Source organism: Cavia porcellus, unplaced genomic scaffold, assembly GCF_034190915.1.
Source record: "Cavia porcellus strain 051 isolate PalLab524CR breed Dunkin Hartley unplaced genomic scaffold, mCavPor4.1 scaffold_2, whole genome shotgun sequence".
In the NCBI taxonomy this organism is placed as follows: Eukaryota; Metazoa; Chordata; class Mammalia; order Rodentia; family Caviidae; genus Cavia; species Cavia porcellus.
Window position 1 is genome coordinate 87,015,535 of NW_026947485.1, and position 27,462 is coordinate 87,042,996.

Here is a 27,462-nt window from a genome sequence, read left to right on the forward strand (position 1 = left end):
TTTTTTTTAATTTGTTTGCTTTTATTTATTTTTTTTAATGCTAGATACCGGGAACACCAAGGGCAGTTGTGTGCCAAGCCACAAGAAAACTAAAGCCCAGGACTTCCCCCAAGGCACCAGCTTCCTTTTGAGTTTAGGACAAAAAGAAAATCTTCTCAAGGATACAAATTTGAGAACTTCCTTCTGGTTCACAGTGCAAACCAGGGTGTACTCAATCCACACCCGGCACCAACGGTCAGAGTGAACAGACAGACTTCAGAAGACCCAAGGACAGTGCTTTTCTGAGAACTGGATCAGCAAACTCTTGGCTTCCTGTAAGTATTAGACAGCGTCTCAGTGATTTGACTTCTCAAAACGATGGGGATCTGGAAGCTTTTTAGGAATTGAGCGATTGAGAAATTGAAAACTGGAAATTTCACATTTGAGTAATCTTATTACTACAGAATTGGTTTTTCTTTATACTTTTCTTAGGTTATACAGAGGGAAATAGCACCTCTGGGTACCATACCGGTTAAGTACCAAATGACATTAGAGTAAACTAAGCAGTGAATATGGGGAGAGTTTCCTGAATGGGACTGAAGAACTGAATTGGAAGATGGGGTGGGAGGGGGCAATAACAATAAATACAGGCAGAACTATGTAAAAATTTAATTGTTCTTTCTTAGAAAAAAATAGCAAATTGCTGAAGTCTAACATTCAAATTAGAATTTGACTGGTTCTCTTAGTTAATGTGATGAAAAGCAAGTTGTTTAATTTTTCTAGTAACTCTTTCCTTGTTTATAGCTGTGTATTATATTATTGTAAAAATTATAGATACTATTTTTGTTTGTTTTAGTGCTGGGGATCAAACTCATACCTCATGCTTGCAAAGCAGGCGTTTATGCTGCTGAGCTAAATCCCCGGCCAAAAATTATAGATATTGTGAAAGGTAAATGAAACTGCTCAAAAGGAAAGTACAACTTGGATGGGAAAAAAGAGAAAAGAAGGAAGGGAAAAAATATATATGTATACAAGATAGCTAAGATAATTGTAACTATTGATCTTATTAGTTCAGGGAAAGAAACTGCGATTGTTTATATTGTTTGATCTGTTTTGCATGTGTATCTTATAATCAGAGCAACTATTCTGAAGATACAATATGCAATATAGTGACTATTGGTAATTTCCTATCAGCTTGTTTTGAAATTCTATATCATTTCTATTGTTTTGTTTTTATTGTTTTTGCTTTCTTTTAATCTCTTTAAAATATTATTGTAAAAATTATACACTTATAGTATTGTAATGAAGACCTACATACATACTGCTTAGAAATATTTGGAATGTCTTACATAATAAATGATAGCCATTATGAAACAATCATAGACTATCTGATTTGCAGAAGGCCTGACAACTAGTGTTATTTAGCTCCTTTAGTAAATTATTACACACTTAATGTTCATCAGATTATCTCACTTGATGCTCCTAGAATTCTTATGGAAATGGTAACAATATTTTTTCTCTTTTTTTTGTCTTTTTGAGACAGTCTCATAATCTGCCTATAGTATTTCTATCTAGCTCAGCTGCCTGTAACAATATGACTTTTTAAAACTGTCCATGTTGTCAGAATTCTGAAATTCTATTGCTCCATCTTGCATAGTTATATTACTATTGATTCCTACCTACTCCAATTTTAGAAACTTGCCTTGCCCCCTTAGAAACTCAGAAGTACAGAGGCCAGGGATAGTGACCATATCTACAGTCTCAGCACACAAAAGCCTAAGCCAGGAGGATCACTGAAATTTAAAGACTAGCTTGGACTAGATAGTAAGACACTGTCTCAAAAACTGTAACTTCATAAATAAAGAAACGAAAAAAGAAAAAGAAGTCTTTTTTTTCTTTTTTTTGGTCAGTACCCGGGATCAAACTCATGACTATGAGCTTGCAAGGCAGGCACTTATGCTGCTGAGCTAAATTCCTGGCTCTTAAAAATGGTAATATTACTTTAAAGATGCATTATTTTTATAGATGAAGAAGTGGAGGCATAAAGAGATGTAATATATTCAAGTCACGTCTCTCATCTCTAAATGGCATTAGATTTAAGTACAGACACCACAGACTGCTCACAAAATCGTCATATCTTACCATTTTATGTGTTGTCTTTATTTTACAGTGAATGGGTAGAAGAGGGAGAAATGGTCCCTGTTGGTGACACTGGAGCCCTTCAGATAGTGGAAGGTCAGCGATGTCCTTCAAAGTACACTTGGCTATCCAGTGTACAAGGAATGTGATTGTCACTGGGAGTGTCTGTTAGCATCAACACAAGGTGTGTTGGGGGCTCCCACAAAGGACTGGGTACAAGTCACCTTACTTTTCCTCCCTCAAGTGCAGTTTTTCGTTTGTCAAACAACCTACCTCAGAATAGAACAGCTCTGAGACACAGAGAAATCGTGTGTGTAGACGTCTACAGGAAGTCTCCTGGCCCAGGGTCTCCTTGGCTCACCAGAGTTCCCACACACTGGAGTCAGGGTGAAGATTCAACGCAAGCTCTGTTTGAAATCTTAGCCACCAACAAGTGCTCAAACTAGCACCTGTGAAGATTTTACCCTTGGCTTTTATAAATAGAAAAGCTTAAAAATAATTATCAGATCAGAAAAGAAATGCTTTTGGAATTGTTGGCAAAGCACGGCCCTCAAACAGCTTGTAGTAAATACAATGCTTTAAAAATCTGCCACTAATCTGCATGGCTAATCTCTCCAGCACAGCCCTAGGATCTGAGTTAGAGCTCCGTTACTAAATGATGTGTGGGAGGGTGGCTGAGTCCCACGTAGGTGGCTGAACCAGCCCCTTATTCCTGATTCTTCTTTAGGCAGTGAAATCCTAAAACTGGGGCAGGGGGACCTCCTGAATTTGATTCAAAATCTCAGGGGTATTTTTTATGTGCCCATGCTTTGCGGGCAGTGGTTTTAAGTAGGTTGTATTCCACTTCCTTAGGCAGAATTGCTTTTCCTGGGAACAAAGGCCTTTGGCCTCACTAGCTGGGCAACTTTCCTAGGAACTATACTGAGCAGAGTGTGTGCCCATCATATCAGGCTGAGGCCAGGGCAACACATCTTCAACGCACACCTTAAGAAGGCCCAGTGAAGTTGCAATTTGCTCAAACCACACTACTGTTATTATACAGGCTATCTAAAGAAACAAAACCTTTTTCTGGAAAGATATATATATATATAAAGTTTATGCAGAAGAAAGGGAGAAGACAAATTTCACATGACAGCTGAATCATCAAAGTCCTTCTTTCTTCTGTCTTCTCCCCACCTTTTTTTTAACCAGGACTGCCCCTGGCACTTCCCTTTTCAAGGTCTTCAGTGTTACTCATTCAAGGTAAAGTTGACCACTGACACAGTCTTAGTTTCTCAGATATCACCTGCCTGCTGCCCTTGCATGAATCCCCTTCCATCCCTTGGTCCTCTCTTGGCCATGGAGTCACTAGGAGCTATTTAAGAGAGGACTTCCTTGTCGGCCTCTGTCCCAGGGTCAGCTGTGTGTGCATAGCCTTGCAGGGGCTGAGGCAGCAGTAAACAGGGCTTCAGCTCCTTGTGTATTGTTCCTCTGGAGAAGGTGAGGCCCTGGCATGAGGAAGTACTTATCTTGAGCTTCCTCTCAGCTATCTGTGTTTTGCCTCTGGCCTCCTGGCCTCTGCTCTTATCTCCCACCCTCCTTGGTGTTGGCGGTGTACCCAGGGCTCTCAGGACACAGCTGCTGACCACACTGGAACAAAGTCCAGGGAAGACTGTTCCCTCGGTGGCTTCTAGAACAAGCTCTTTGGACATGTTCTCTTTATGGTAGCAGCCATCAGGCTCGGGAGCAGGGAGGAACTAGTAAAGAAGGAATGGAGAAGGGACACACCATAACTCACCTCACCACTCTGAGCTAAATGGTTCAATAGCTGTTGTCTGGAGACTGATGTGTAACTCTTATTTTCAATAGGTGAGAACAGACAGACATAATGGAAACCAAATCTCCGAAGAGTGCAGGTATTCAAGGGGAATGAACTCAGAAGCAATTTTTTTTTAATTTCTCAAAAATGATCAGTTTCATCACACTAACAAAGATATGGATATTAGTTTTAGTGGAATAATTAGTGGCATGCTGGGACAATGATTCGTGGTTTGGAGAATAGAGTAGAAATTGTTGGATCTAGTTATTTTGTAAAAGCTGACCTGTCTAAGAATTCAGCATTTTCTGATTTTCATGGGCCAAATGTTCCATTTGTTGCTTGGAAACAATGCTAATAGCAAACTAAGACCCAGCAATGACAGGCTCTATTTCATTAAATTTTCATGGTATTCTCACTTAGAAGAATGGTCTAAATTGTTATTGAGGCTTATTATGAGGTAACTCGAGGTATATTATTCAAAATCCTTGCTTATATTCACATAATTAATTGTAGGTGATTGGCTACAGGAGTGGAATAAGGTGATTTAGAAATAAAATCATCCTATCCATCTCAAAAACATTTACAAAGAACCCACCATTGTAAGTCTGTATGCTTCCTGCAGTAAGACAAATACAGACGAATTAATGAGTCATTGCCTTTAAGAAGTTTATGGTCTTCTTGGAAAATTAAACACATACACGTAGCTGTATTAGGAAATTAAGATCAGCACATTTAATCAGGCTATGCTGTAAACATGAAATAGGTACAAACCCTTGTGGAATATGAAGGGAAAAAAAGCCTATCTGTAGTTGTAGGAATGCAGAGATGTTTTATGGAGAAGGAATTTCAGTTAAACCTTATAGGATGTGCAGGGTTTGATGTTCTGAAGTATGTATACAACCATAAAGCCATCACCCAAATCAAGGTAATTATCAATAAAATCAGTAGTTAAGTGCTTTCTTTTCTCCTAATATCGGCAATTTGCATACTCTCTATTTTTCCTGATGTATCTTGTTAGATAGAGGTTTGTTATTGTAACTGATTTTCAAGGGATTGACTTCAGATTCACTAGTTCTCTCTTGTTTTTCTATTCTTTTTCATTGAGTTCCATTTTGACTTATTTCTTTTCATTAGTGGACTTTAAATTCTTTTTTTTTTTCCCAGTTTCTTAATGTGGGACCTGAGGTGTTGGTAACACTCTGCTTTTCAAACACAAGCATTCAGTGCAATAATTTTTACCCCCAAGTGTTCCTTTAGTGGTACCCACATATTGTGATATATTGTGTTTTAATTTTCATGCAATTAAAAAACTGTCTACCTTCTACTAGGGTTTATTCTTTGATTCAGGGCTTATTTATTTCAAGAATATATTTTTGAAGTTTTTTATTGGCTTCTAGTGTGATTAGAATTTTTTTTTCTCTGAGAATACAATTTGTATTACTTCAACCCTTTCAATTTAAAGAGACGTTTTGTAGCACCACTATGATCAATCTGTGTTAATACTGCTGTGCCCTTGAGAAAAGTGTGCATTCTGTTGTTGAATGGTGTGTTCTATAGATACAGATTATATTAGTGGGTAGTATTGCTTAATTCTACAATACCCTTGTTGATTTTTTTAACTTACTTGCTCTATCAGTTAAAAGAGGGGTGTTTATTATCTGGCTATATTTATGGATAAGTGTATTTTTCCTTGCATTGTATTGTTTTTTTCCCCATTGTTGTTATGTGGGTTGGTTTTTTTGAGGTTGGACTCAAACTTACTGTATAGCCCAGGCTGGCCTCAAACACATGGTGATCCTTCTACTTCAGCTTCCCAAGTGCTAGGATTACAGGTATGCACCATCATACCTGCCAGTTCTATAACCTTTTAGCTTCCTGTGTTTTGAAGCTGTGTTATTAGGTGTACTGGGACAATGATTCTTGGTTTGGAGAATAGAGTAGAAATTGTTGGATCTAGTTATTTTGTAAAAGCTGACCTAAGAATTCAGCATTTTCTGATTTTCATGGGCCAGGCTTATGTTATGTACTCTTAGGGTTGCTATGTACACTTAGAATTAGTTGACTCCTGTGTTATTATGAAATGGCTTTCTTTATTCCTAGTAATGTTCTTTGCTTTGAAATCTACACTGAGGTTAATATAGCCATGCATATTTTTTCTAATGTTTCATTTGTAAATTATTATTTGTCACTCTCTGTTTTTTTTGTTGTTGTTGTTGTTTGTTTGTTTGTTTGGTTTTTGTACCTGGAATCAAACTCAGGAACTTGTGCTTGCCAGGCAGATGTTGTGCTACTGAGCTACATCCCTGACTACTTGTCTCTTTATATTTAAAATACGTGTTTCTTATGGGCAGCATAGAGTTAGGTCTTGATTTTGTTTGTTTGTTTGTTTGTTTGTTTTGGTCCAGTCTGACAACCTGTGTCATTTAATTGAAGTGTTTAGGTGGTTTACACTTAATGTTACCAGTGATATGGTTATGTGTAAGTATATGATATTATGGTTCCTTTTTTTTTTTTTTGTCTTTTTCTTTTTTGTCTTTTTCCTTTTTATTGGTACTGGGGATCGAACTCACCACTGCCTGCTTTACAAAGCAGGCCTTTATGCCGCTGAGCTAAATCCCCAGCCCCCGATATTATGGTTCCTAATTGTCTCATTTCTTATCTTCTCTTATGCCGTCTTCTGGATTGTTTTGAAATTATTCTATGCTGTTTCCTTTGTTGGCTTATTAGTTATAACACTGAACTTTATAATTTCAGTCATTATTTTATAGTTGTTGCATTTTTAGCTATCTCAGTCTAACCTCGTGCTATTATATCAATTTACAAATAATACCCGAACTTCACAGCGAATTTCCATTTTGCCTTCCTGGCATTTATGTATTTTACTTATACACCTATTATAATCTGCACAAGGCTTTGTCATATTTGTTTAGATAGCCAATTGATTTTTTAAATAATAATAGGATGATATCACATACTCACCTTTGTAGTTACTATTTCAACATTCCTCGTTTATTTCAGGAATTCAGATTTCTATTTGATGTTATTTTTTTCTGCCTGAAAGACAAGCACAAACCTCCAGGTGTGAATTCTTTCAGTATTTGCATGTCTGAAAATGTCTTGAAATTTTCTTCATTTTTTAAAGCTACTTTTAACTGCATAGAGAATTCTGAATGATAGTGCTTTTTTCAGTACTAGAAATAAATTGTTTCACTCTTGCTTGGTTGCATTGCTTCCAATAAAAAGTCAGTATCTTTCTTCTTAATCTTTATTTTGTATGTTTCCCCTCTCCCACCCTAACTGATCTTAAGAATTTTTTTCTTTATCAACAATTTTGAGCAATTTATATCTTGTGTTTATGTGTGAGGCTTAGTGAATTGCTTGAATCTCTGGGTTTATATTTTTAGAATTTTTCTTTGTGTATTTGTGTCTGTCTGTCACTTAAGGAATCTCAATTATTTGTATATAATTATTTGGGTCACTTGAAACTGTCCATATACGTAATGTATAGGCACTCTTTGCTTTTAAATTCTTTTTTTTAGTAGCTCTTTATTTCTTTATTTTTATGCTTTCAAGTGCATATTTTATTCTACAATATTTAGTCTGCTGTTACTGCCATTCATCGTATATTGTTTTTAAGATATCATAATTTTCATCTCTAAAAGTTCACTTTGGGTATATTTTACTTTATATCACTATTTAATTTCTTGAGAATATACTGATATTAAGTGTTTATGACCTTTTCGTCAGTTCTAACATCTTTGTCAGTTACAGATCTATTAGAACTGGTTATTCTCTTCACTATATATCATGCTTTTCTGCCTTTTTCTGCATGCCTGACAATCTTTGACTGAGTGCCAGACACTGCACATTTTATTATTTTGGGTACTGGATTTTTGTTGTCATTGCTATAAATCTTGAGTTTTGTTTTGGGATGCAGTTGGGTTTTTTTGTTTTGTTTTTTTTTTTTTTTTTTGTCTTTTGTCTTTTTGAGACAGGGTCTCTCTATGCAGTTCAGGCTGGCCTTGAGCTCACTTTGTAGCCCAGGCTGGTCTTGAGCTCGCAACAATCCTTCTGCTTCATCCTCGAGAGTGCTGGGATAACAGGCATGAGGCACCACACCCGGTTGCAGTTGAGTTTCTTGAGAACAATTTGATCCTGTTAAGACTTGCTTTCGTGAATTATTAGGTGATTCTGGCATAGTCCTCAGTCTAAGGTTAATTATTTCTCGCTACCAAGGCAAGACTTTTGTGGGGACTCTACCTCAAATCTTATAAATCCTAAATTTTTCCAGTCTGGCTAGAGGGAACAGGAAATTTTCTGAAGTGAGCACTGAGCGATGTTGTCTCTAGTCTTTCTGGAAGCTCATTCTCTGGACTCAGGCAATTTTAGCACAGACAAGGGCTGCTCAATACTACTGAATGCATGAGGAAAACTGTGTGCTGCCTTTCAACTTAAGAAAACATAACCAAAACCATCTGCTGCTCACAGCGAGGTGGCAAAATGGTTAAACAAAGAGATTCCCAAGACATTGACATCTTCACTGTAAGCACTAGAGTTGTAGGAGCTTTTTTTTCTTTCTATTTCCCAAAACAAGTACAAGAGTTATGTATGACTTTCCTTATTTTGTTAAAATAAAAATTTTAAGAGTTTAGTTTTACCTTTATATCCAGGACAGAGCTTTGGAAAAGGCAGACTTCACTAAAAATTTAGAGTATCTTTGGTGAACAGTGAAAACAGGATTAGAAAACTTGTAATACAAGGGTTGGGACCATTTTTCTAGTATAGAGTAATTTTAGTAAAGCAGCTGTCTTGGTCTTTCTTCTTCCATAGCTTTTGCAGCAACTAACCCTCCCCTCAAAAAACTACTTTGACATTTAATGTTTAATAGCAAGTGGTTTTGCTTTTATTTGTTAAGCCAAAGAGCAATGCCAAGAAACATCTTGCTTCTGTAATGAAACACAGAGAAAGCTTTGGTCACGTTTCAGACCGTCTGTGCCATACTCCAGAAACAGACAGGTAGGCGCTGAATTAAGGCGCTTCTCCACATAATGGGAATGAAGCCCACAACCGTAGGTGAATAAGAAGCACACACTTAGTTTTTCCTTTTTGGGCTATTGTGGAGGTTCTTTTGAAAAACTGAATAATTAGAAAACCTTTCCAGAGACAAACAGTATTTTCCAACTTTTCTTTTATGATATTTCTGAAGGCACAAACTGAGTCCTGTTCACTTTCTTTTATTAGGCAAAAGGTTTACATTTTATCATGAAAATGAAGTCTGTAAACAAGATTACTTTATTAAGTCACCCCCTCCTCCGCTTTTCTTCTCCTCAGTAAGTATTCACTGTGGTTTAACAAGCTCCCACCAGCTTTATGAGCATTTTTAATGTCTTTTCTCTTTGTCTGAGATTTAACTGAGATGCAAAATGTTTTCATTTTTTTAGGCCTCTTGGAAAAGGCGGTTTTTTATCCTGTCAAAGAATAAGGAAAAGAGACTTAGTCTTTCCTATTACAAAGACTGTCATCACCGAGGTTCCATTGAAATTGATCAGTGTGTATCCAAGAAGGAAAACTTGTAACAACAAATACTATCACATCAAATACTAACAAGCTGCGTGCAACTTTGAATTTAAATTGTTGACAGAAGGAACCAGGAAGTTTCAAATCTATTATAATATTTGTAGCTGAAAAAGGAACTAAAATAATAACATTTGAGATAAAAGTAGTTAAATATTTAATTCATATTTTATGCTATAGCTATCTATCTTTAATTAGTAAATGTTCAGGTAAAAAGAACTTTAGTTCACTTAATTTGTAGATGGGGAGAAATGAACATGCTATTTTGTAAAGCCAAAAATGGTTTTTAAAAAGTATTTAGATCAGTTCCTTTTGTCTTCTTTTAAAGAAATAATGTACAAAAAACTGGAAAAGATGATGATTTGTGGAATCAAGAACCCATCCAAAATAGGACCTTTTGAATTCAATTTCAGGATGAGGAATGTATTTTCAGTTAATGATAAACTAGATCCAAAGTCCAAATTTATTTTCTACAAAAAATATTCAAATAATAACAATTAAAATTATTATTATTATTATTTTTTTTTTTGGTCTTTTTCATTTTTATTGGTACCGGGGATTGAACTCACGACCGCCTGCTTGCAAGGCAGGTGCTTATGCCGCTGAGCTAAACCCCCAGCCCCAACAATTAAAATTATTGAACAATCTTTTAAAAAATCAAGCAAATCACAAGTTTTATCCATTTTGAGTCCTAATACGAAACAGTGGGTTTTCTTCCTAATTTTGTTGGTACATTGGGTTTATACTATGTGTTTACCCCTAACAGAAATTCTATTGTTGAAGTTGGTATAACAATCCCAGAAAAGATGCAATCTGTACAGAAGATGTTTAAATGCCAACCTGATCAGGTGATGTCCATCAGAACCACTAACAGGGATTATTTCCTCATTGCTGAAGACAAGTGAGTAGTGAGACAGTTGTGTGTCTCCTGTATGTAAAACAAATCAGTTTTTTTTTTTAAAAAAAAGCTTTGGAAATTGATAAACAATAAATACACTCTAAAAATGCACTGTTATATACTCAAATGCCATTTTGCCAGATTTTACTATTTGTTAAAATGTCTTTTAAAACCCATGATAGTAGTTTCTTAGGGCTGCTGTTACAGAACACCACAAACTGATTGGCTTAGAACAACAGAAATGTAAAACCTTTACTATCTTGGAGGCTAAGTCCAAAATCAAGAACCATGCTCTCAGGGCTCCCAGACAGGGCCTGCCCAAGGCCTTTCCCCTAACTTCTGGCAATCCTGTGGCTTGTGGTGTTCTCCCTCTGTGTCTATCTCTGCATCCTAATTTCACCTTTTTATAAGGAAACCGATCATAATGGATTAGGAGCCAACTCTACGCCAGTATGACCTAATCTAAACTAATTACTGCAATGACCCTGTTTCCAAATATGGTCACATTCTGAGGACTGGGAGTGGGATTGGAACATATTCTGGGGGAGCACAAATCAACTCATAATATCACTGTCACCCAGATGTACTCCAGGTAAAAGAACTCAACACATGAACATTTGTACAAGACATGTATATCAGGAAGGGACCCTGCTCACTGCTGAAGGAATCTCTGGTTTTTAAGAGAGTTTCCTGGTGCTAGTGAGGGTGCTCAGTGAATTCTTCACGCATGCTTATCTGCTTGGGAGAGGCTATGGCAGGAGGGGAGGCAGTGATCTCCAAAGTCCAAGCATGGAAGACTTCAGTCTGATTCAGATCCACCCAAAGACCCAAAAGCTCACTTCTAAGTTGTCATGTGAGGTAATGGGACACAAGATGAGATTTATATAAATTCATGCAACTACTTTCTTAATAAAAATATACATTCTCCAAGGAATGTCACATCTGGAGAGTTATGTAAAAGAAATGGTACGGACAGGTTAGGGGTTTGCTTGAGACTGCAATAGAAATCAGTGTTAAAGCCCAAAGTGCCAAACTCTGTGATTATCACTATTATTTTCTATTTCTCTTCTCCTTTCTCCAAACTTTCCTCATGGAGGCGGCATGAGAATTACTTCTACTGTGTAGATGTGGAGGTGGTGAGAAACCAGAGGACAATTTCAGCTACTCGGGAAAAATCCTTATTGCTCCAGTAGCTGCTCCCACGGCCTATTCTAGCTGTAATAAAATAACACATCTCGGGCTCAGAAAGAGTGTAGGTGCCATTGTTGCTGCATACCAGCTCAAAGTTTATTCCTGTCAACAGGGAGAAGATTAGAGACTGGGTCTCCTTCTTGTCATCGTTCTGCCGGGGTGTAATAGCAGCTCATCAGAACACCAAGGTGACTGTATATCACTAATAAAATAACAGGGCACCTGGGCACAAGTCTCTTTCAACAGAAACAGTGGTAGTTTTTTCTTTCTCCTTAGCAGCCAGCATTAACACAAAGGATAAATAAGTGAGGAAATGTACGCCCTTGTTATTTTTTATGATTAACAAAGGGGGGGGCATCTTTTGTATTTCTCAAAAGAGTTGAAATATAGACACTTCAGATTTTGATTATTGTGGAAGAGGGAGGGAGAGTTAACAGTAGTCAAGAACTATTGTATTTTCCACCATTATTATTCTACGTACATAATAAGTTTTCTTTTAAGTGACTAAGTCTAGGCTGATATCTGTAAAAATGTTTCCCATTCATCTTGAACTTTAATATGCCTCTTTTGGGCAAAGGCAAGTAATTTGAGGTTTTTAAGGGGCCTTTGTTAACTTACCCAAATTCGTTCTTGGAGTAGAACTTTACAAAAGGAACTTTGATCACTAGGTATCTTTATTCACATGTTTTCTAGGACGTTTCATGCTTATGGAAAAAGCAAAGCCAAAGAGGAGGAGAAAGAGAAGCAGGTCTATGCATAGACTCAGTGATGAACGCAGAAGAGATGGGATGCAAATCCACAATCAGCGGTGGCCTGACCACACAATTTCTTTGTCCCCCACAGGAGAGATTCTTTTTGCCTGCTGCAAGGCCCACTTCTGACAACAGCTTTTTCTCCAGTCATTCAAGCACACTGGACACTGTCAGCCCCATTTCATCAAGGACCAGCCTTCCAGACATGGTAACCAGTCACCACCTTCTCTCTGAATACTCATGTGGGAGTTGCCCAGCGCTTACTGATCAGCAGTTGAATTTGACTTTCCCCGCCTTCCTAAAGCCCTATGCATTCTAAGAATGATTCCTAACCCTAATCTTCATGATCTGTTTAATTTTCCACACACACAGACTTCACCACTCGCCCTGCTCTCAGTTTCTTCACTGCATTTAGATGTTCCTGATACTCTTGTGGTATGGTACGCTGAGGTCCTTTTCCTTTCTTTCACACACTGGTGACAAGTCCCTCTGTAAAAAGATTTCTGAAACACCACTCGATTTCCTACTGAACGGTCTGTACTTCTCAGGCATTGGCAGAGCTTGGTAATTTTCTTCATTTATCCTGATCAGTGTTCTCATCATAGCTGTGCGCATTTCATCTTCATTTCTAACAAAATCCACTGAGGAAGTAAAATATAATACACCTGCCTCTTGATGACTTCTAATTGTACCCTTGGCTTTCTTGGATGTGTGATGTTTCCAGCTTTGTATGTTAGTGATTAACAGACTAAGTGATTTTGTTTTCCTGCATAGGTCCTATTTCACTGTTTAGAGACATTGCCATTGATGTTCCCCCCTCTGTGGGTACCAAGAACATCTAGTGAGGCACAGCCTCTTATTTTATCTAGCTTTATTTTATTTTATTTTATCCAGCTATTTTAAAAGCTTTTTGTAACAGAAAATTTATCAGACCAAACACCTCATCTCAGTTATCCATTTGGTGAGCATAAATAATTTCAGCAAACATCTCTTGCACTTCACTTATGAAATAATATTCCCTCAGAGATAATATTGTTGGTCATTTTGCACATTCAGAGTCAGTGATCTTTCAACCAGTTGGAGTCAAGGACACCATTAGCCTTGTGCGATTTTGTCACTGTGGTTAAGTTGGACACTTTCTTCCCCTTGACTCAGCATGTCTTGGTTCTACAGGTGTCTCAGTCCATTTCTAACTGCTGTAAGGAAATGCCACAGACTGGGTAGTTTCCAAAATAAAAAATTATTTGTCACATTTCTGGAGGCTAAGTCCAAAATCAAGGGGTTGCCCCTGGTGAAGGCCTTTTTGTTGCAAGCAATTTTGCAGAAGGGCAAGAAAGCAGGCACAAGACAAAAAGTCTGGCTAAATTCATCTTTTGTCAGAAAACCATTTCCTTAATAACAGTGTTAATACATTCAGGAAGGCAGAGGTCTCAGGACCTAATCACCTTTAAAGACCCTACTTGTTAATACTGTTAGGACAGTAATGAAATTTTAACCTGAGTTTCGGAGAGAAGGTTCAAACCATAACAGTGAACTTGGAGTTAGAAAAATGGACACAACAGCTCGTGGAGTTACAACCTGAACAATCCATCATCAATTGAAAATATCCTGAATTTAAAATGCATTTAATACACCTAAACTACAGAACACTACAGCTTAGCAGCACAGTATAAGACACAGCTTCCAGTACAATACTGGTCACTGCACCGCCACTGCCACCACCATCCCCTGTAGGTGCAGGGCTGCCTGAGAGCTCAGCATTGTGAGACATATCACTACCCTGGGAAAAGATCAAAATTTAAAATTTAAAGTATGATTTCTACTAGGTGTATACTGTTTTTTCATCATCATGGAGTAAAAAAAAAAAAAAAAAATCATACTTTGAACCACCGTAAGTCAAGTATTGTCTATCTACCTACTTTTAAAAAATTACCTTTCAGAGACTTCTCAGAGAACATTGAGAGTGTTCTGAAAATACCTTGCCATCAGGCATTGTTCTTGGAGGAATTAAATTGTGCTTGTAAAATTTCCTTAGCACACAAAGGAACTACTTTGCAAGACTATCCTGTATCTCTTGGGGGAGGGACGGCAATCATTAATTGTTTGAACCTACATCACCTTGAAGCCTATAATTCGTACTGTCACATGATCAGCACTGCCAAATTGCACTGCTATGGGAACAGTACATGTATGGGAGCAAAGTACAAAAGATAAATACTGAGCAGGAGAAGGAGAGGTACAGGGTTTGACTCTCAGCTAATTACCTTCTCAGCTGGGAGGAGCTGATAAATGGAAAAAGATGGGAGTGGGGATGCCAGCCAAAGGACAAAAATCACACTATTGAGAAACAAATCTGAATGATATGTTTACATTCTGTTTCTTGTAGGGATTTATATTCCGGAAAAAGAATCACTAATTCTTTCTGCATCTCTTTTATTCAGCATTCAATAGAAAAAAGTCTTCCAGGATTCAGGCAAGCTCATGTTACATTTGTTTTCCCGTCAAAGGCCACTGAAGTTACAGAAGAAGAGGGCCATTATCTTACTCCTCGAAGTGTTCTTTCAGAGGTAATCCCTCCCATTCATTAGTCGTTCATTTCTTCAACCAATGTTTGCTGAGCCTGTGCCATGTACCATTTGTGAGAAGGATAGTTGACTTGGGAGTCCTTTTGCATGCTAGACTAAAAGAACGATAAGAGCAAATGCCCTTTGGTGATAAACTGTATGGTATGTGTTAATCTATTGATCAACAGGAAGCCCTTTTGAGTGTCAGACACTGTACTGTCTGAGGCATGGTGGCTACAGAAATGAATCTGACATATCCTATCCCCTCAGAGCTCACAGTATCACCAGCTGCCACATGATAATGCTAAACAGAGGCACAAAATACTCCGGAAGCGTTAGAAATAGGAGAGCATTTTTCTCTCCATTGGAATCAGGAAAGTCTTCAGAGACTAAATGGCATTTGGTGAATAGCTCAATTAGGCTGAAATTCAGTGTATGTGAATGGCATAGCAACAACAAAAAAGCCTGACCATGCTTGGTCTTGACTTCTGCACAGGTGCAGAGGTGGCTTCCAGGCTGGGAAGTGGTAAAACCTGAGTTGTCTTTCAGTCATATCAACCTAGCATATATATATACATGTCACATGATCAGCACTGCCTATATATCTATGGCTATATATATATATATATATATATATATGAAACAATAAGTAGACACAGGAAAACAAAGTGGGTGGGGAGCATTATTTTTTAAACTAGGGGGTTTCTACTAGATGATGCCATGTTCATTTAAAGAAATACTCCAGGATCAAATATGGGATGGGAGTTCCAGTTTAAATGTAAACAAGCTTTGTATCAGTAGAGTTCTTACAGTCTTTGGTATGTGATGCATTTTGAAGAGCCGAGTGGTATACAACACAACACACAGTATCTCCTAGCCTCATCTAACCACAGAAACTTCTTTCCTACCCCAAATATTTTCATACTATTTCTCTCTGGGGAAGAATCTTTTATGATATAGTCCAGCCAACCAATCAGATGTTATCGAGTTTCAGTTATACACCTACATTTGCTAGATACTCTGTAGGATGCAGAGTCTAGGAAGGTAGGTAAAACCGTGCAGTAGAAATTCAGAGTTATCAGGAGTGGCTGAGGTGATGGGGGTAGGTGTAGGATTTCAACCAGGCCTGACTATGATTGCAAAGAGCCGAAGAGAAAGGGGGTGTCCCAAATGAAGGAAGCAGCATGAATATGAGCACCAGAGAAGCACAAGTGAGGGGCACCAGTGAGAAGACTGGCTTGATGGGAAGGTACTATTAGAATTATGGTCTAGTGATGGACAAAGTACATGTCTTAAGGACTTTGAACAAACATTATTATCAATGACTCTTAGTTCTAAGTGGCTGGCTGAGTCCAAGGGCAACACTATCTAGGCTCTTCACAATCCCTGGAAGTAACTTGGGCTACCTGTTAGCACATTAGCCAGAGACCAGCTCCACACGGAGTCTCATCTTCACTCTATAGGTTCCATGATTTTGTACTAGAACTGACCCAGGAAAAGGAGTTGTGTTATTAAACTGCCTTCTTATAAAACAAAAAGATAAATAGCAGTCTCGTACAATTGGATATTTGCGTTAAGAGCATGGGGAGCTAAAACAAAATAGGCTTTGAACCTACCAGAAGTCTTGCTGGTTCAGTCTTGGTAGGTAAGGGCGGTTGATAATTTCCTAAATGAAAACCACTGTTCATCCACCAGTGGATATACTTACTATTTTAGGGCCCAGAGCAATAACATAAGAAGGTATCTGACTATTTGGTGAACTTGTATCTTTCTGACTGTTCCTCTTGTCTTTAGTTGGATAGTGTTATTGATTCCCATGAGTCTGGGGAAACCATCGAACCTGGTAATGCTATGGATTCTAACAATTCTGATTGTCCAGATGGGGTGTCCGAGGAAACTGAATCTGATTATATGTCAATGAAATCCTTGTAAGTAAAACTTGCCATTTTAAAATTTTGAAATCTTAGTTAATGTAGCCTTATAATTACTATCAATTGATTTTTAATAGTTGAGAACTTGATGAACAATATTACCACAGCCATTATTCAGTGCAGGTTGAATATCCCTTATCCAAAGTGCTTAAAACCAGAAGTGTTTCACATTTTGGGTGTCTGTATACACATAATAAGATATCTTGGAGATGGAATGAAGTCAATGAACATGAAATTCATTTCATGTTTCATATAGCCTTCATACACATAGCCTGAAGATTATTTTTATATAATATTCTAATAATTTTGTGCATGAAACAAAGATTCATGGTGTGGAATTTTCCATGTGTAGCATCATATTGGAACTTATTTCATATTTTAGACCGTTTCAGTTTTCTGATTCTTGGGTAAGGAATGTTCAACTCATTCCGAGATCTCAAAATAGGAAAAACTGGCAATGGTTTCTCCATCCACAGAAAACCATTTGTGACATCCTCAGGACATTTTCTGTCTGCGGAAGTTGTTTCCTATTTTGCATTTATGTCTCTCACACTCTCACTCTGTCTTCCAAATCCTGTAAGGAGTTATTTTGGTTCCATATCCACTTTTAGAAGGAAAGCTTGTTGGATTTGATTCTAATTATGGCTGTGACCCTGATGGCTGGACATACTTCCAAGACTGTGTTGCTTTTTCACAGCTGTTAGCTGCTTAAATCTGACACACACTGTGGAAAGTTGTAAATAGACATGTTTAAAAAAGATTCGCTTTAACTTCTTATACTCTAGGTTTGTCAAAGAGACACCTCATGCACCTGCTGATTGCCAAGGGGAATCCCACACTTTTCCAGAGACTCAGGATGGGGAGTCTCACCTGCAAGCTCAAGACTCAGAAAGCAATTCATGCCTTCCACCTGCCAATACAGAAGCACAAGCTGCGAATGATAACACGGGGTCGGCCTCACTAACTGTTGTGAAATTGTCTGTTTTACTCAAGTAAAGCTCTAACTTCAACTTGATGGGCCCCAACAGCAAAGCAATCTTCCTATTTTATTTAGAATTCAAATTTTGAACCAGATCCTAAAAATCTCCAAGTCAGCCAAGAATCTAGCCAGTTAGTTTTTCACTGTCATTGACCTTATGGCTAAAGACAGTGAACAACTGAGCTGGAGCAAAGCTTGGTCCACTGGGGTGACCCTGTGCTGAAGATGGCAGTTTTTACTATTTTTATAAATTCTCCTTGGCTAGTCTGTCAGATCCTGAAACTTTGAATCTACATTGATCTGAGTATTACATCACCTGAGTTTTACCATTAGCATAACTTTGGTCATGCATGATGCATGCAGCTTGGTTACAAGGATGTTTAGCTTGCTTTTTTTTTTTTTTTTTTTAAAGGGGGGTGATTCTGTACCAGAGATTGAACTCATGACCTCATGCTTGCCAGGAAGGCACTTGTGCTGCCGAGCTAAACCTCCAGCACTAGATGTTTAGGTTTTAAGTGATGCCCCTATCATTTAATCAGATTATTGTAATTTTAACTCTTTTCCATGTCCTCTTCTATGGGATCATTTCTAGGAGAGAAATACACAAACTGACATGATGTTGATGGTTATATAAACAATTTAGTCCATTTCTGCCTTGCTTTCCAGCTATACACTTCTACAACCCAAGAGGGATGAGGAAAGACATTAATGAGTAATTTTTAGGAACTTAATTTCATATTTCTCTCTAAATGTTTTAAACAATCTTTAACTGGAAAATATCATCTCAGAAATAGGAGGCCAAAATCTACTCAGAAAGACAGTTCAGAGACAGGGACAGTTGCCTGATGTGACTTTTACAAATGTTTTCTCTCTCAGTAACATCCCTGATGAAAGCCATGTGGAGAGTGTGAATGTGTTCCTTTCTCCTCCAGATGTCATTAATTATCTTGCTCTCATAGAAGCCGCAGGGCGGATATGGTACGTGGGAAATGTGAGTCTTTGTGACCGTAAATGAGATTAAAAGATAAGGAAAAGACAATTGTATTTTGAAACACTGTATTTGACAAAACTGACTGGGGACTTGGATTGTTGTCTTTGAGGCCAAAGAGGAGTATGGATGTGCAGTCAGCTGGGAGGTGGGTGTGCCCGGGCTCCAAGGTTCAGGAAGTGGCACATTTCTAATTTTTCAAAGGTGAGAGAGAGTGGGTAGGAGTACCTATGTCCAAGGGCCTTATGTACTACCCCCTGAGTATTTCATGAATGTGGTTAACAAGAGCCAATGATCAAAATGAAAAAAAGGTTATAGGACACAAGACTTTTAGACATCACCTAAAGAACCTCTGGTCCAGGACTCAGACATAAAAGGCTGCATGCCAGAGAATTTTCTTAACACAATCACTGTTTATTTGATTCTAAATAGTTTTCTTTTTTCTTTTTTATCCAGCACTAGGAGTTGAATCCAGGGGTGCTCTACCACTGAGTAACATTTCCAACCCTTTTTATTTATTATTTTGAGACAAAGTCTTTCTAAATTGTGTAGTCCAGCATGGAACTTGCAATCCTCCTGCGTCAGTCTCAAGTTGGCTTCATATCATGGTTTTTTTTTTTAGGTACCAAGAATCAAACTCAGGACCTTGTGCTTGCCAGTCAGGCACTATGCCACTGAGCTATATGCACGAACCCCATTAGACGTTCTTTTAAAGACCATAATTCATTTTAATGGGAAGATTGCATGTTTAGAACAAAACATCTTTTAATGTAAAATAAATGCTACACGTTCATTATCTTTTAAGTTCTAAGTGGGCAGGAATCATAACCTTTCATTTTTCCAAATCTTCTACAATGAAAGCCTCAATTAATACTTCACCAGATTGCAGACTTCTGTGTGATTAAGACTGCTCACTCATTCGTTCATTCATTCACTCATTCGTGGTGTAATTTTATGAGCTTCCTTCCATTGAGCATCTTCTATTTACTTGTAATTATAAAAAGTTACAAATAAACAAGAAAAAGGCAGAACTATACTTCCAAGTACACAATGGATCTGGTGAAAAGATGGCCTCATAAACAAGTAAACATAAAATGCATTTTATTTAAAAATATGATGAGTAAGTTACCTAGAAGTAGACACACAGTAGAAGTCCACAAGCAGAAGAGATTCATTATAGCACAGGAAGTAGAATGAAGGGTTTTTCAAGGGAGTAGGTTTTGAAGAAAAGTTAGGCTCTAACAGAGGTGACAGAGAAAGGAAAACTCCAAATGGAAAGGAAAAGAGAGTTTACTTTAGATGTGGTGCAACCCAGCTCAGAGGAAAGAGTCCCTGCAGGCCCCAGCCTTGTCCTGGTCTCCCTATGAGTTCTCTCTCTCACTCAGGTACTGTGTCGTATTTCTACTGCAGTGTGGCTCAGTGGGAAGGCCCTCCAGAGCTGGGATGCTTATTTTGCCATGGAGATCATATTTTGGCTGTGAATGGGATAAGGCCTCAGAACCTGGAAGAAGTGTCGCTCTTTCTCACCCGGTCTATACAGAACAAGGTGAGTCTTACTGACTAAAGTAAACCTGTACCAGCAGAAGCAGGATCCAAGTCTTAGAGGGAGTCTTCTGAAAAGTGATCAGAATCCAAACAAAAATCTTCCCTTTCATATAAAGTAGTATTTGGCAGGAACACTGGCTTGGAGACAAGGTACAGGTTCAGGACCTCAGGAGGAGCTCACTGTGGCAAAAGAACTTGTGTGGAATCAGTTTGGCTCATGGATTGCACAAATGATGTCTTTAAACAGCTTTTGTCTGTTTTCTCTAAGTCCATAAGATTAGGGTAATGATAATGCCAGTTGTTGGAGAATTAAATATGTTCTAATGTGTTTACAACTGTGACGGGCACAAATAAGGAACACAATCTAGGCACAATTGTTTTTACCTCTACTGCAATTGGCCATGGGATGCTGCACAGGCTCACCTGTCTTAAACTTTAGTTTCTTCGTCTCAGAAGTCAACATCATCTTATGCTCCTCATGAGCTTATTATAAGAATTAAACACAACATGTGGGTATTTTCCATATGTATTGTCAAAGGATTGCCCTAGTTTTTAAATTTTTATTAAAAGCTTAGAGTACACAGTGATTACATTCATCATGGGGAGTTCATGCATGTACACAACACATTCTTTTTATATTCTCTTCCCTGGGCTAGCTTATTTTTAAATGGTCTTATCTATTAAAATATATTCTTCATATAACTCATCCCTTCCTGGCTCACTTTTATTTCTAGCTAGCCTTATGACCTCGGGAAAGTCATCTTCTTCTCTGGGTTTGAGTTTACTCTAAAGGAAGGAGTTTTCAAACTGTCCTTATTGGCCCTGTGGGATGGGTACGAGGAGAGGAATGGAATAGTATGCCAGGGTTCCAGTAAGAAAAGTCCACATTTATTGTTTCTCTTTTATAAACCAGGTGAGTCTAACTAACATATTGTTCTGTTAGCTTTACTTAAAACCATAGTTCCCTGACTTGAAATTTCTGGAAACAATACCAGATCATTTTTCTTCTACCTCTGAGAATTTATAATGTACCACATGTATATTAAGGAATGTCTTATCTCTTCTACATCACACACACCTTATGGGTTAGACAAATTGTAGTATACCACCATCTAAATCAATAAACCCAATAAGGTTGAACACGTTTTCTGAGACATATCAGTAGTTAATGGCAGGGCAAGGACACATTCATTCATGTATTTATCTATCCACTACTTATTAAACATCCACTGTGATATTGTGCTATGTTCTAAGGATAAAAATGACCCCAATTTGAGTCTTAGGAGCTCACAGATTGGTGGATAGAAATAAAATGTTATATGTTTCTTGTAATACAGTGAGTCTGAGACATAAGAAGAAGGGTAGAATAAATGTACTTGAGGGAGACTGTCTCAGAGGAGTTGATATTTGAATTGGGAGTTGAAGACTGGATACATGTTTGTGTAGTGGAAAAGAGTTTTCAAGGAGCCAGTCCAATGCTTTGGCAACTGTGGTTCATTGACTCTGCCAGAAATCCACAATGGGCTTTGTTATTCAGTTTCATTGTCTCTGGAAGACAATACCCAGCACTCACAATTGAGAGGAGGAGAGGTTTATTTTGGCTCACATTTTCATTCCATAGTTGGTTGGCTACAAGGCAGAAATACCATGTCAAAGGGGCCCAGGGAAGAAATAGCTCAGGAAGCAGAGGACAAAGGAAAGAGCCAGGAAGGGAGAGCAATCTTCCAGGTCACGTACCCACCTCTTCTAGATGATGCCATCTCATAACAGCACATCCAGCCGCTGAAATCAGTAGTTGATGAATCTGCCAATAAGCACTGCACCCCAGGATCCAATCACTCTTCAAAAGTCCTGCCTCTGAGCACATGACATTTTTGGGAGACATTTCAGATCCAAATCACAACATTCTGTCCCTGGCTCCCAAAAGACTTCCATGCAGCTCACTCTACAAAATGCTTTCTTATCAGAGTCACCAAAATGTTAACCATTCCAGCATTGATAAAATACAAGTCCAAAGTCTTTTTCTGAGACTCAAAGAAGACTCTTAGCTGTAAAACCCTGCAAAAGATTTTAAAAGAAAGTTAAAAATTGCCAACATACAATGGCACAGAGTGAACATTCTCATTCCAAAATGGAGAAACACAGAGAAAAGAATGAGGCCAAAGGAAGACTAAAGCCCAGTAGGGCAAAGAAATCCAGTAATTCTGTCCAGTAGCTGAGGGAAGTTTTGGCAAGATGTGAACTCCAGGGCTTTGAAGGCTCCATTAATGGTTGTAGTCCTTGTGGCCTATCTTTTAGGGCAGCTTTGTTCACTGCCATTGGCTTCTCCTCCTGGAGCCTCCACTGCTTCACTCTCTCAGGTTTGCTCACTTCAGAGGCACAGTAAAAGACCTCCTAGGCTTTCTTCTAAAATCTAGGTGGAAGCCTCTTTGACCCCACAACTCTTGCATTCTGCAAGCCCATAAAACCAGATCACTTGGATGATATGATACCAAGGTTTGCTGCCAACTCAAGCAGTATCCAGACCTTCCTGGACTGTGACCTGCAGAGGCCTCCAAGTGCCTGAATTGCTGAGTGCTGTGAACTGAGTCCAACCAATTCTCTAGGTATCCCTTCTGTAGCAGAGTGCATTAAGGGTCTCTTCTCAAAAGAAAGTGTTTCACTTCTGCACACTTGAGCCTTCAAAGGGCTTGGGCTTGTTGAGTTTTGAGATATCCTTAAGATATGTTTCTTATCATTTTTCCTCAAAGTACTTGGCTTCTATTAAATGTTAATCATTTTAGCAAGCAAGTTCTCATCTTCAGACCTTTCTTTCTGGAGAAACTTCCTTTCTAGGAGAACTACTTAGCTCTCCTAAGTTTAAAAATTTTGCAAGTGGACTTTTTGCTCCTGATTTTCAGTATAAAACTGGCTAAAATTCTCCAACAGTATCCAGGCCACAGTTTGAATGTTGGCCTGCTTTGAAATTTCTTCTACTATGTTAATTAGTCTTCTGCCTTAATCTCAGCCCACAAAGTCTCAGGACATGAACAAAACATAGACAAGTTTTCTGCTAGATCATAATACACATAGCCTAGAGTTGAACTGCCGAAGGAGTATTTGTTCCCAACTGAACTCAAGCCTGATGTTTATCATCTGCATTTCTATCATCATTCTGCAGCTTCCTTAATCTATTTTTCCAAACTTTTCCAAACTCTTTCCATGAACCAGTATAAAGGTTTCTAAACCACACTGTCAGGTAGTCACACAAATGACCCCACTTCTGGTACCAGAATCTGTCTTGGTCAGTTTCCTCATCACTGGGACATAATACTTACCACCCACAGATTAAAGGGGAGTGGTTTATTTTGGCTTATGTATTCAGTCTCTGGTTGACTGGCACTAAGGCAGAAACAGAATGGCAGATGGGCATGCCAGAAGTAAGTCCTCATGTCATATCAAACAAGAAGCAAAGAATGAAGGAAAGAACCTGCAAGATCATGCCCCCAGCAACCCACCTCCTTTAACTGACCCCACCTCTTAATAGCACATTCAGTCACTGAATTTACCAGTAATTTGAATTCATTGGTGAATACAGTGCTCCATGATCCAACCACACTCCACCTCTAAGTGCAAGAGCGTCTTGAGGGACATTCCAGATCCAAACCTCAACTGGGGCCATGTGGTCAAGAGAACCTCCATACCCTCTGGAAATTAAACAAACAATATTCTGACTCAAAGATCCAGGCACTGGTTAAAAGACCAAGAAAAGTGTTTTGGGCTGAGAACAGATCTCACAATTCTACCAAGTATCACAGCCTCTCCTTTCTCATGTTTGCCTTTTCTATAATGGGGAGTCACTTGCACAGGCAGAGGACATCAGAATTTCTCATGTGCTCATTCTTTCTTCCTCTTTCTGTTTAATAATGGCTTCTAGATTCTATTGAGAACTCTTGAGTGTCCACCAACATGATTATAAGGAAGATCAGAAGATTCTCCTTTCCCTCTGTTCCTGACTTATTTATTTTATGTAAAGGTGTATATTTCCTTTTTAAATCCAAATGCCTGGTGCCTGTAAGCAAAAAGATTGTTGGAAAAGGGAAATGTGGCCCCAAAGGAGGAAGAAGAATGGTTCCTAATATTTTAAAGCACGTAGGCCAATCTGGTGTACTTTTCTTCCTGTTAGGACATAGCTCAGAGAGATGGGAGGTTGGAGTGGGGATTGGATAAGGACAGCAAGGGAGAGAATGCAAGATTGTTTTTAAAGGCAAAATAGGCAATGTGTGTGGTATGGAGTGGGAGAATTCACTTGACTGTGGGAGAAACTCACTGAACTTTGATTTCTTCCCAGTTTTGTCTGGGTCTGTTTTCTTCTAATGGTCTTATTTTGATTCACTGGTTTCTAGGAACCTTTTAAATTCTTGGTGCTCCTGGGCCCCTCTGGATATTACTGATGCTCTCTGGAATCTACTCTAGAGGCTTAGGCCATTAAATGGATGCCAGAAAATAAAAATCCATCTTCCACCAGAATATAAAAGTCACTAGGTCATTGCTAGTTTCCTCTGGCCCATTGCAGTGCATCTTAGGATTTTCTTCAGAATCCACTGCAGTGGTGTGGACAGATGGAGAACCAGGAATCCTAAAAATAATCTTCACTCATTTTTTTTTCTTTCTTTCTTGTGTTTTAGAAAGTAAAGCTCACCATAGGCCGGATCCAAAATTCAAAGAAATTCCATGCTATGTCCTGTACTTGCTCCTTAACAAATCAAGGAGATGCCCCTGCTCGAAAGGACAAGTCTCCACTGACTAAGACACTAAGGAGGAGTCCAGCAATGAAGAAGGGCCAGAGTAAGGGAGCTGGAGAGTAGCCTGCTGTGGGCACTGTAGCAGAAAGAGGGTGGAGCCTTGATGTGCCCTGGCCTCTGCTCTTCACAGACAAGCTCACATACCTCTCTTAATTATGGTATGTGCATCTTTTTTTTTTTTTTAATCGGTACTGGGGATCAAACTCACAACACCTGCTTGCAAGGCAGGTGCTTATGCTGCTGAGCTAAATCCCCAGCCCTGGTATCTGCATCTTAATGATGGGGCTAACTCTCCTGTCTCTGGCTATTGCATCAGGGATGCTGGTAAGGTCAAATGGGATAGTGACCAGGGGTCACAGTGAAGATAGAAGGCCTTGTCCCAAACAGTACAGATACAGACTGGATTAGTCCTTCATCTCATTAACACACACTGTATTCTGTGAGGTCATGGCCCACATAATCATTTCTTTGTTAAGGAACAAAATAGTTGGAAACCCTTATCCCACAAAGGCAACTTCCCCCAGAGAGGTGTAAGACCTCCAGGCCTGCCCAAATACCTCCTATGACTATTGGACCACTGAATCTAGAAAGCAAGGGCAGGCTGACCTCTTGGGTTTAATACATCTCTCTTCTTAAAGACCTAATAACTATTTTAGAAGCTGAAGTAGTTGTAGGATTTAAATCCTGGGTTGATTTCCTTGTTTCAAAAATCAGAAGAGAACTACTTAGCTCTTCTAAGTTTGAATATTCTTAGTTTATTGATGCATGAATAAATTGACCCTGGAAGGCCAAAGGAATCAAATAGTTTGTCATAGATTGGAAACCAAAGGCAGATCACTGAAGCACTAATCAAATTTGGGAGAGTTAGAGCAAAAGGGGTCTTGGAGAGGGTGTCTTACTTTGTTGTTATTTCACATGGAAGAAATCAAGGCCTCAAATGGTGAATGATGTGCCCTGTTCATAGTTTCAAGTTTCATAACTGTTTGGTAGCAGAGTCAAGAATCTAAAATCAGCTCTGGAGAGCAACTGTCCCAACCTTCAACGTAGATTAGGAAAGATCTTCAGCACTCATGAGAGACATTTAAACACACTTCATCTTCTGTTGTCCAGAAAGGATAAACCAGTCTCATTTACATGCCATGTGTGGCCTACTATTTCTACTTCTAAAATGTGCCCTAGAGAAATCCACAGCACATAATGATATCTGTAAAAACCAAGATGTTTACCAGCACACCTTAGCATTGTTTGCATAATGAGGAAGTCATTTGGGGATTATTTAATTATTATTTGCCAGAATTGAACAGGGAAGATGTTAAAAAGTTTGGCATATGCAGTTATGAGTAATGTACATCACATGCTAAGAATGAAAGATGCAAACTGCAGTGTAGTAGGTGTAATAAGGATTCATCTTTATAAAAATAAATTTTGGAAGTTTGTGTAGATATGCATATAAAATCTCTCAGCACTAGTTAGGAGTGAGCCACCTACCTCCCTAGGGAGGTTGTAAGGTTCCAGTTTGGTACATTTCCCGTCTCCTAAACACTGCATCAAGTGTTATGCTGCTGCCTCTGTCATGCTTTTTGGCCTTTTTTAAGTTAAGAATAACCCACATTCAGTTGTCAGTAAGAATTACTTAGAGATGTACGATCAGGATTTGTCCTGGGAGAGAAGCATTTTGGTAATGTTTGAATTTGAATTTTTTTTTTAACGTGAGCATATGTTGCTTTTGAAATGAAAAACATGTATGCAAATGTGGAAAAGAAATAAATATACATATGTGTACTTACTGAACCCTCACCAGTGAGAAACCAAGCCACCTCAGTAAAGGTAATAAAAAATCATGAAGGCAAAAACCACCTGGCAACCAACAGTGTGGATAAACATAGGGCTCTGAAGCCCAAAGATCTTTTCTTTAGTTTACTCAGAAAGCTTTCCTGCAATGCCAACAAAAGCTAAAATGAAATAAAGAAACAAACCTTAGCTTCCAGGTCCCTTCATTCCCATTACAGCAAGGAGCCCGAGGACTAAGGGCTTCAGCACCCATCTGGCTCACGAAAGTGGTGGGACAAGAACACAGAACTCAGGATCAGGATTTAGCCACATGGCTCAAGTGCTTGCCTGGTAAGTGTGAGGTCTTGAGTTCAATCCCCAGTACCAAAAAACAAACAAACAAAAAACCCAGAAACCCCACAGAACTCCTGGCCATTCCCAACATAGCTTGGGGAGGGCAGCCAGCCTGTTTTTTTACCTTCTCCAACCCCAGGAAAATCATACAGGAGGCTTTTATTAAGATCCTGCTCTAGGGGCTTCTCCCACATGAGAGGTTTGTCCTCAAAGGGA

General features: G+C 38.6%; 1 protein-coding gene and 1 long non-coding RNA gene across 5 annotated transcripts in view; one reads left to right on the top strand and one right to left on the bottom strand.

Moving 5' to 3' along the window:
- Plekhs1 (pleckstrin homology domain containing S1) lies at positions 1-26,904 on the top strand. 4 transcript variants are annotated; one of them, XM_063244768.1, is made up of 15 exons: positions 5-314; positions 2,150-2,302; positions 3,310-3,360; positions 3,967-4,013; positions 9,158-9,246; positions 9,358-9,464; positions 10,257-10,391; positions 11,692-11,767; positions 12,423-12,539; positions 14,773-14,898; positions 16,690-16,823; positions 17,612-17,818; positions 18,682-18,783; positions 20,204-20,339; positions 25,006-26,904. In XM_063244768.1, the coding sequence occupies exons 4-15, from the start codon at positions 3,986-3,988 to the stop codon at positions 25,183-25,185; spliced, it is 1,437 nt and encodes a 478-aa protein (XP_063100838.1). In that variant the 5' UTR covers positions 5-314; positions 2,150-2,302; positions 3,310-3,360; positions 3,967-3,985; the 3' UTR covers positions 25,186-26,904. The 4 variants fall into 4 exon arrangements, with proteins under 4 accessions (XP_063100839.1, XP_063100838.1, XP_063100837.1 ...); XM_063244769.1 differs by lacking the exon at positions 3,310-3,360 and having other exon boundaries at positions 1-314; positions 14,839-14,898; XM_063244767.1 differs by lacking the exon at positions 3,310-3,360.
- The window catches only part of LOC106028793 (uncharacterized), a 52,833-nt gene continuing 47,295 nt past the window's right edge, over positions 21,925-27,462 (bottom strand). The window contains exons 5-6 of the long non-coding RNA XR_010046240.1: positions 23,887-24,024; positions 21,925-22,396 (exon numbers count right to left, since the gene is read on the bottom strand). This is a non-coding gene — a long non-coding RNA (uncharacterized LOC106028793). The remainder of the gene's footprint in view (positions 22,397-23,886; positions 24,025-27,462) is intronic.

Coding starts and splice junctions, on each gene's coding strand:
- Plekhs1 (XM_063244768.1), top strand. CDS start 3,986: ATGGAAACCAAATCTCCGAAGAGTGCAG. Junction 14,899..16,689: donor CTCGAAGTGTTCTTTCAGAG/GTAATCCCTCCC, acceptor TCTTGTCTTTAG/TTGGATAGTGTTATTGATTC. Junction 17,819..18,681: donor AAATTGTCTGTTTTACTCAA/GTAAAGCTCTAA, acceptor TTTCTCTCTCAG/TAACATCCCTGATGAAAGCC.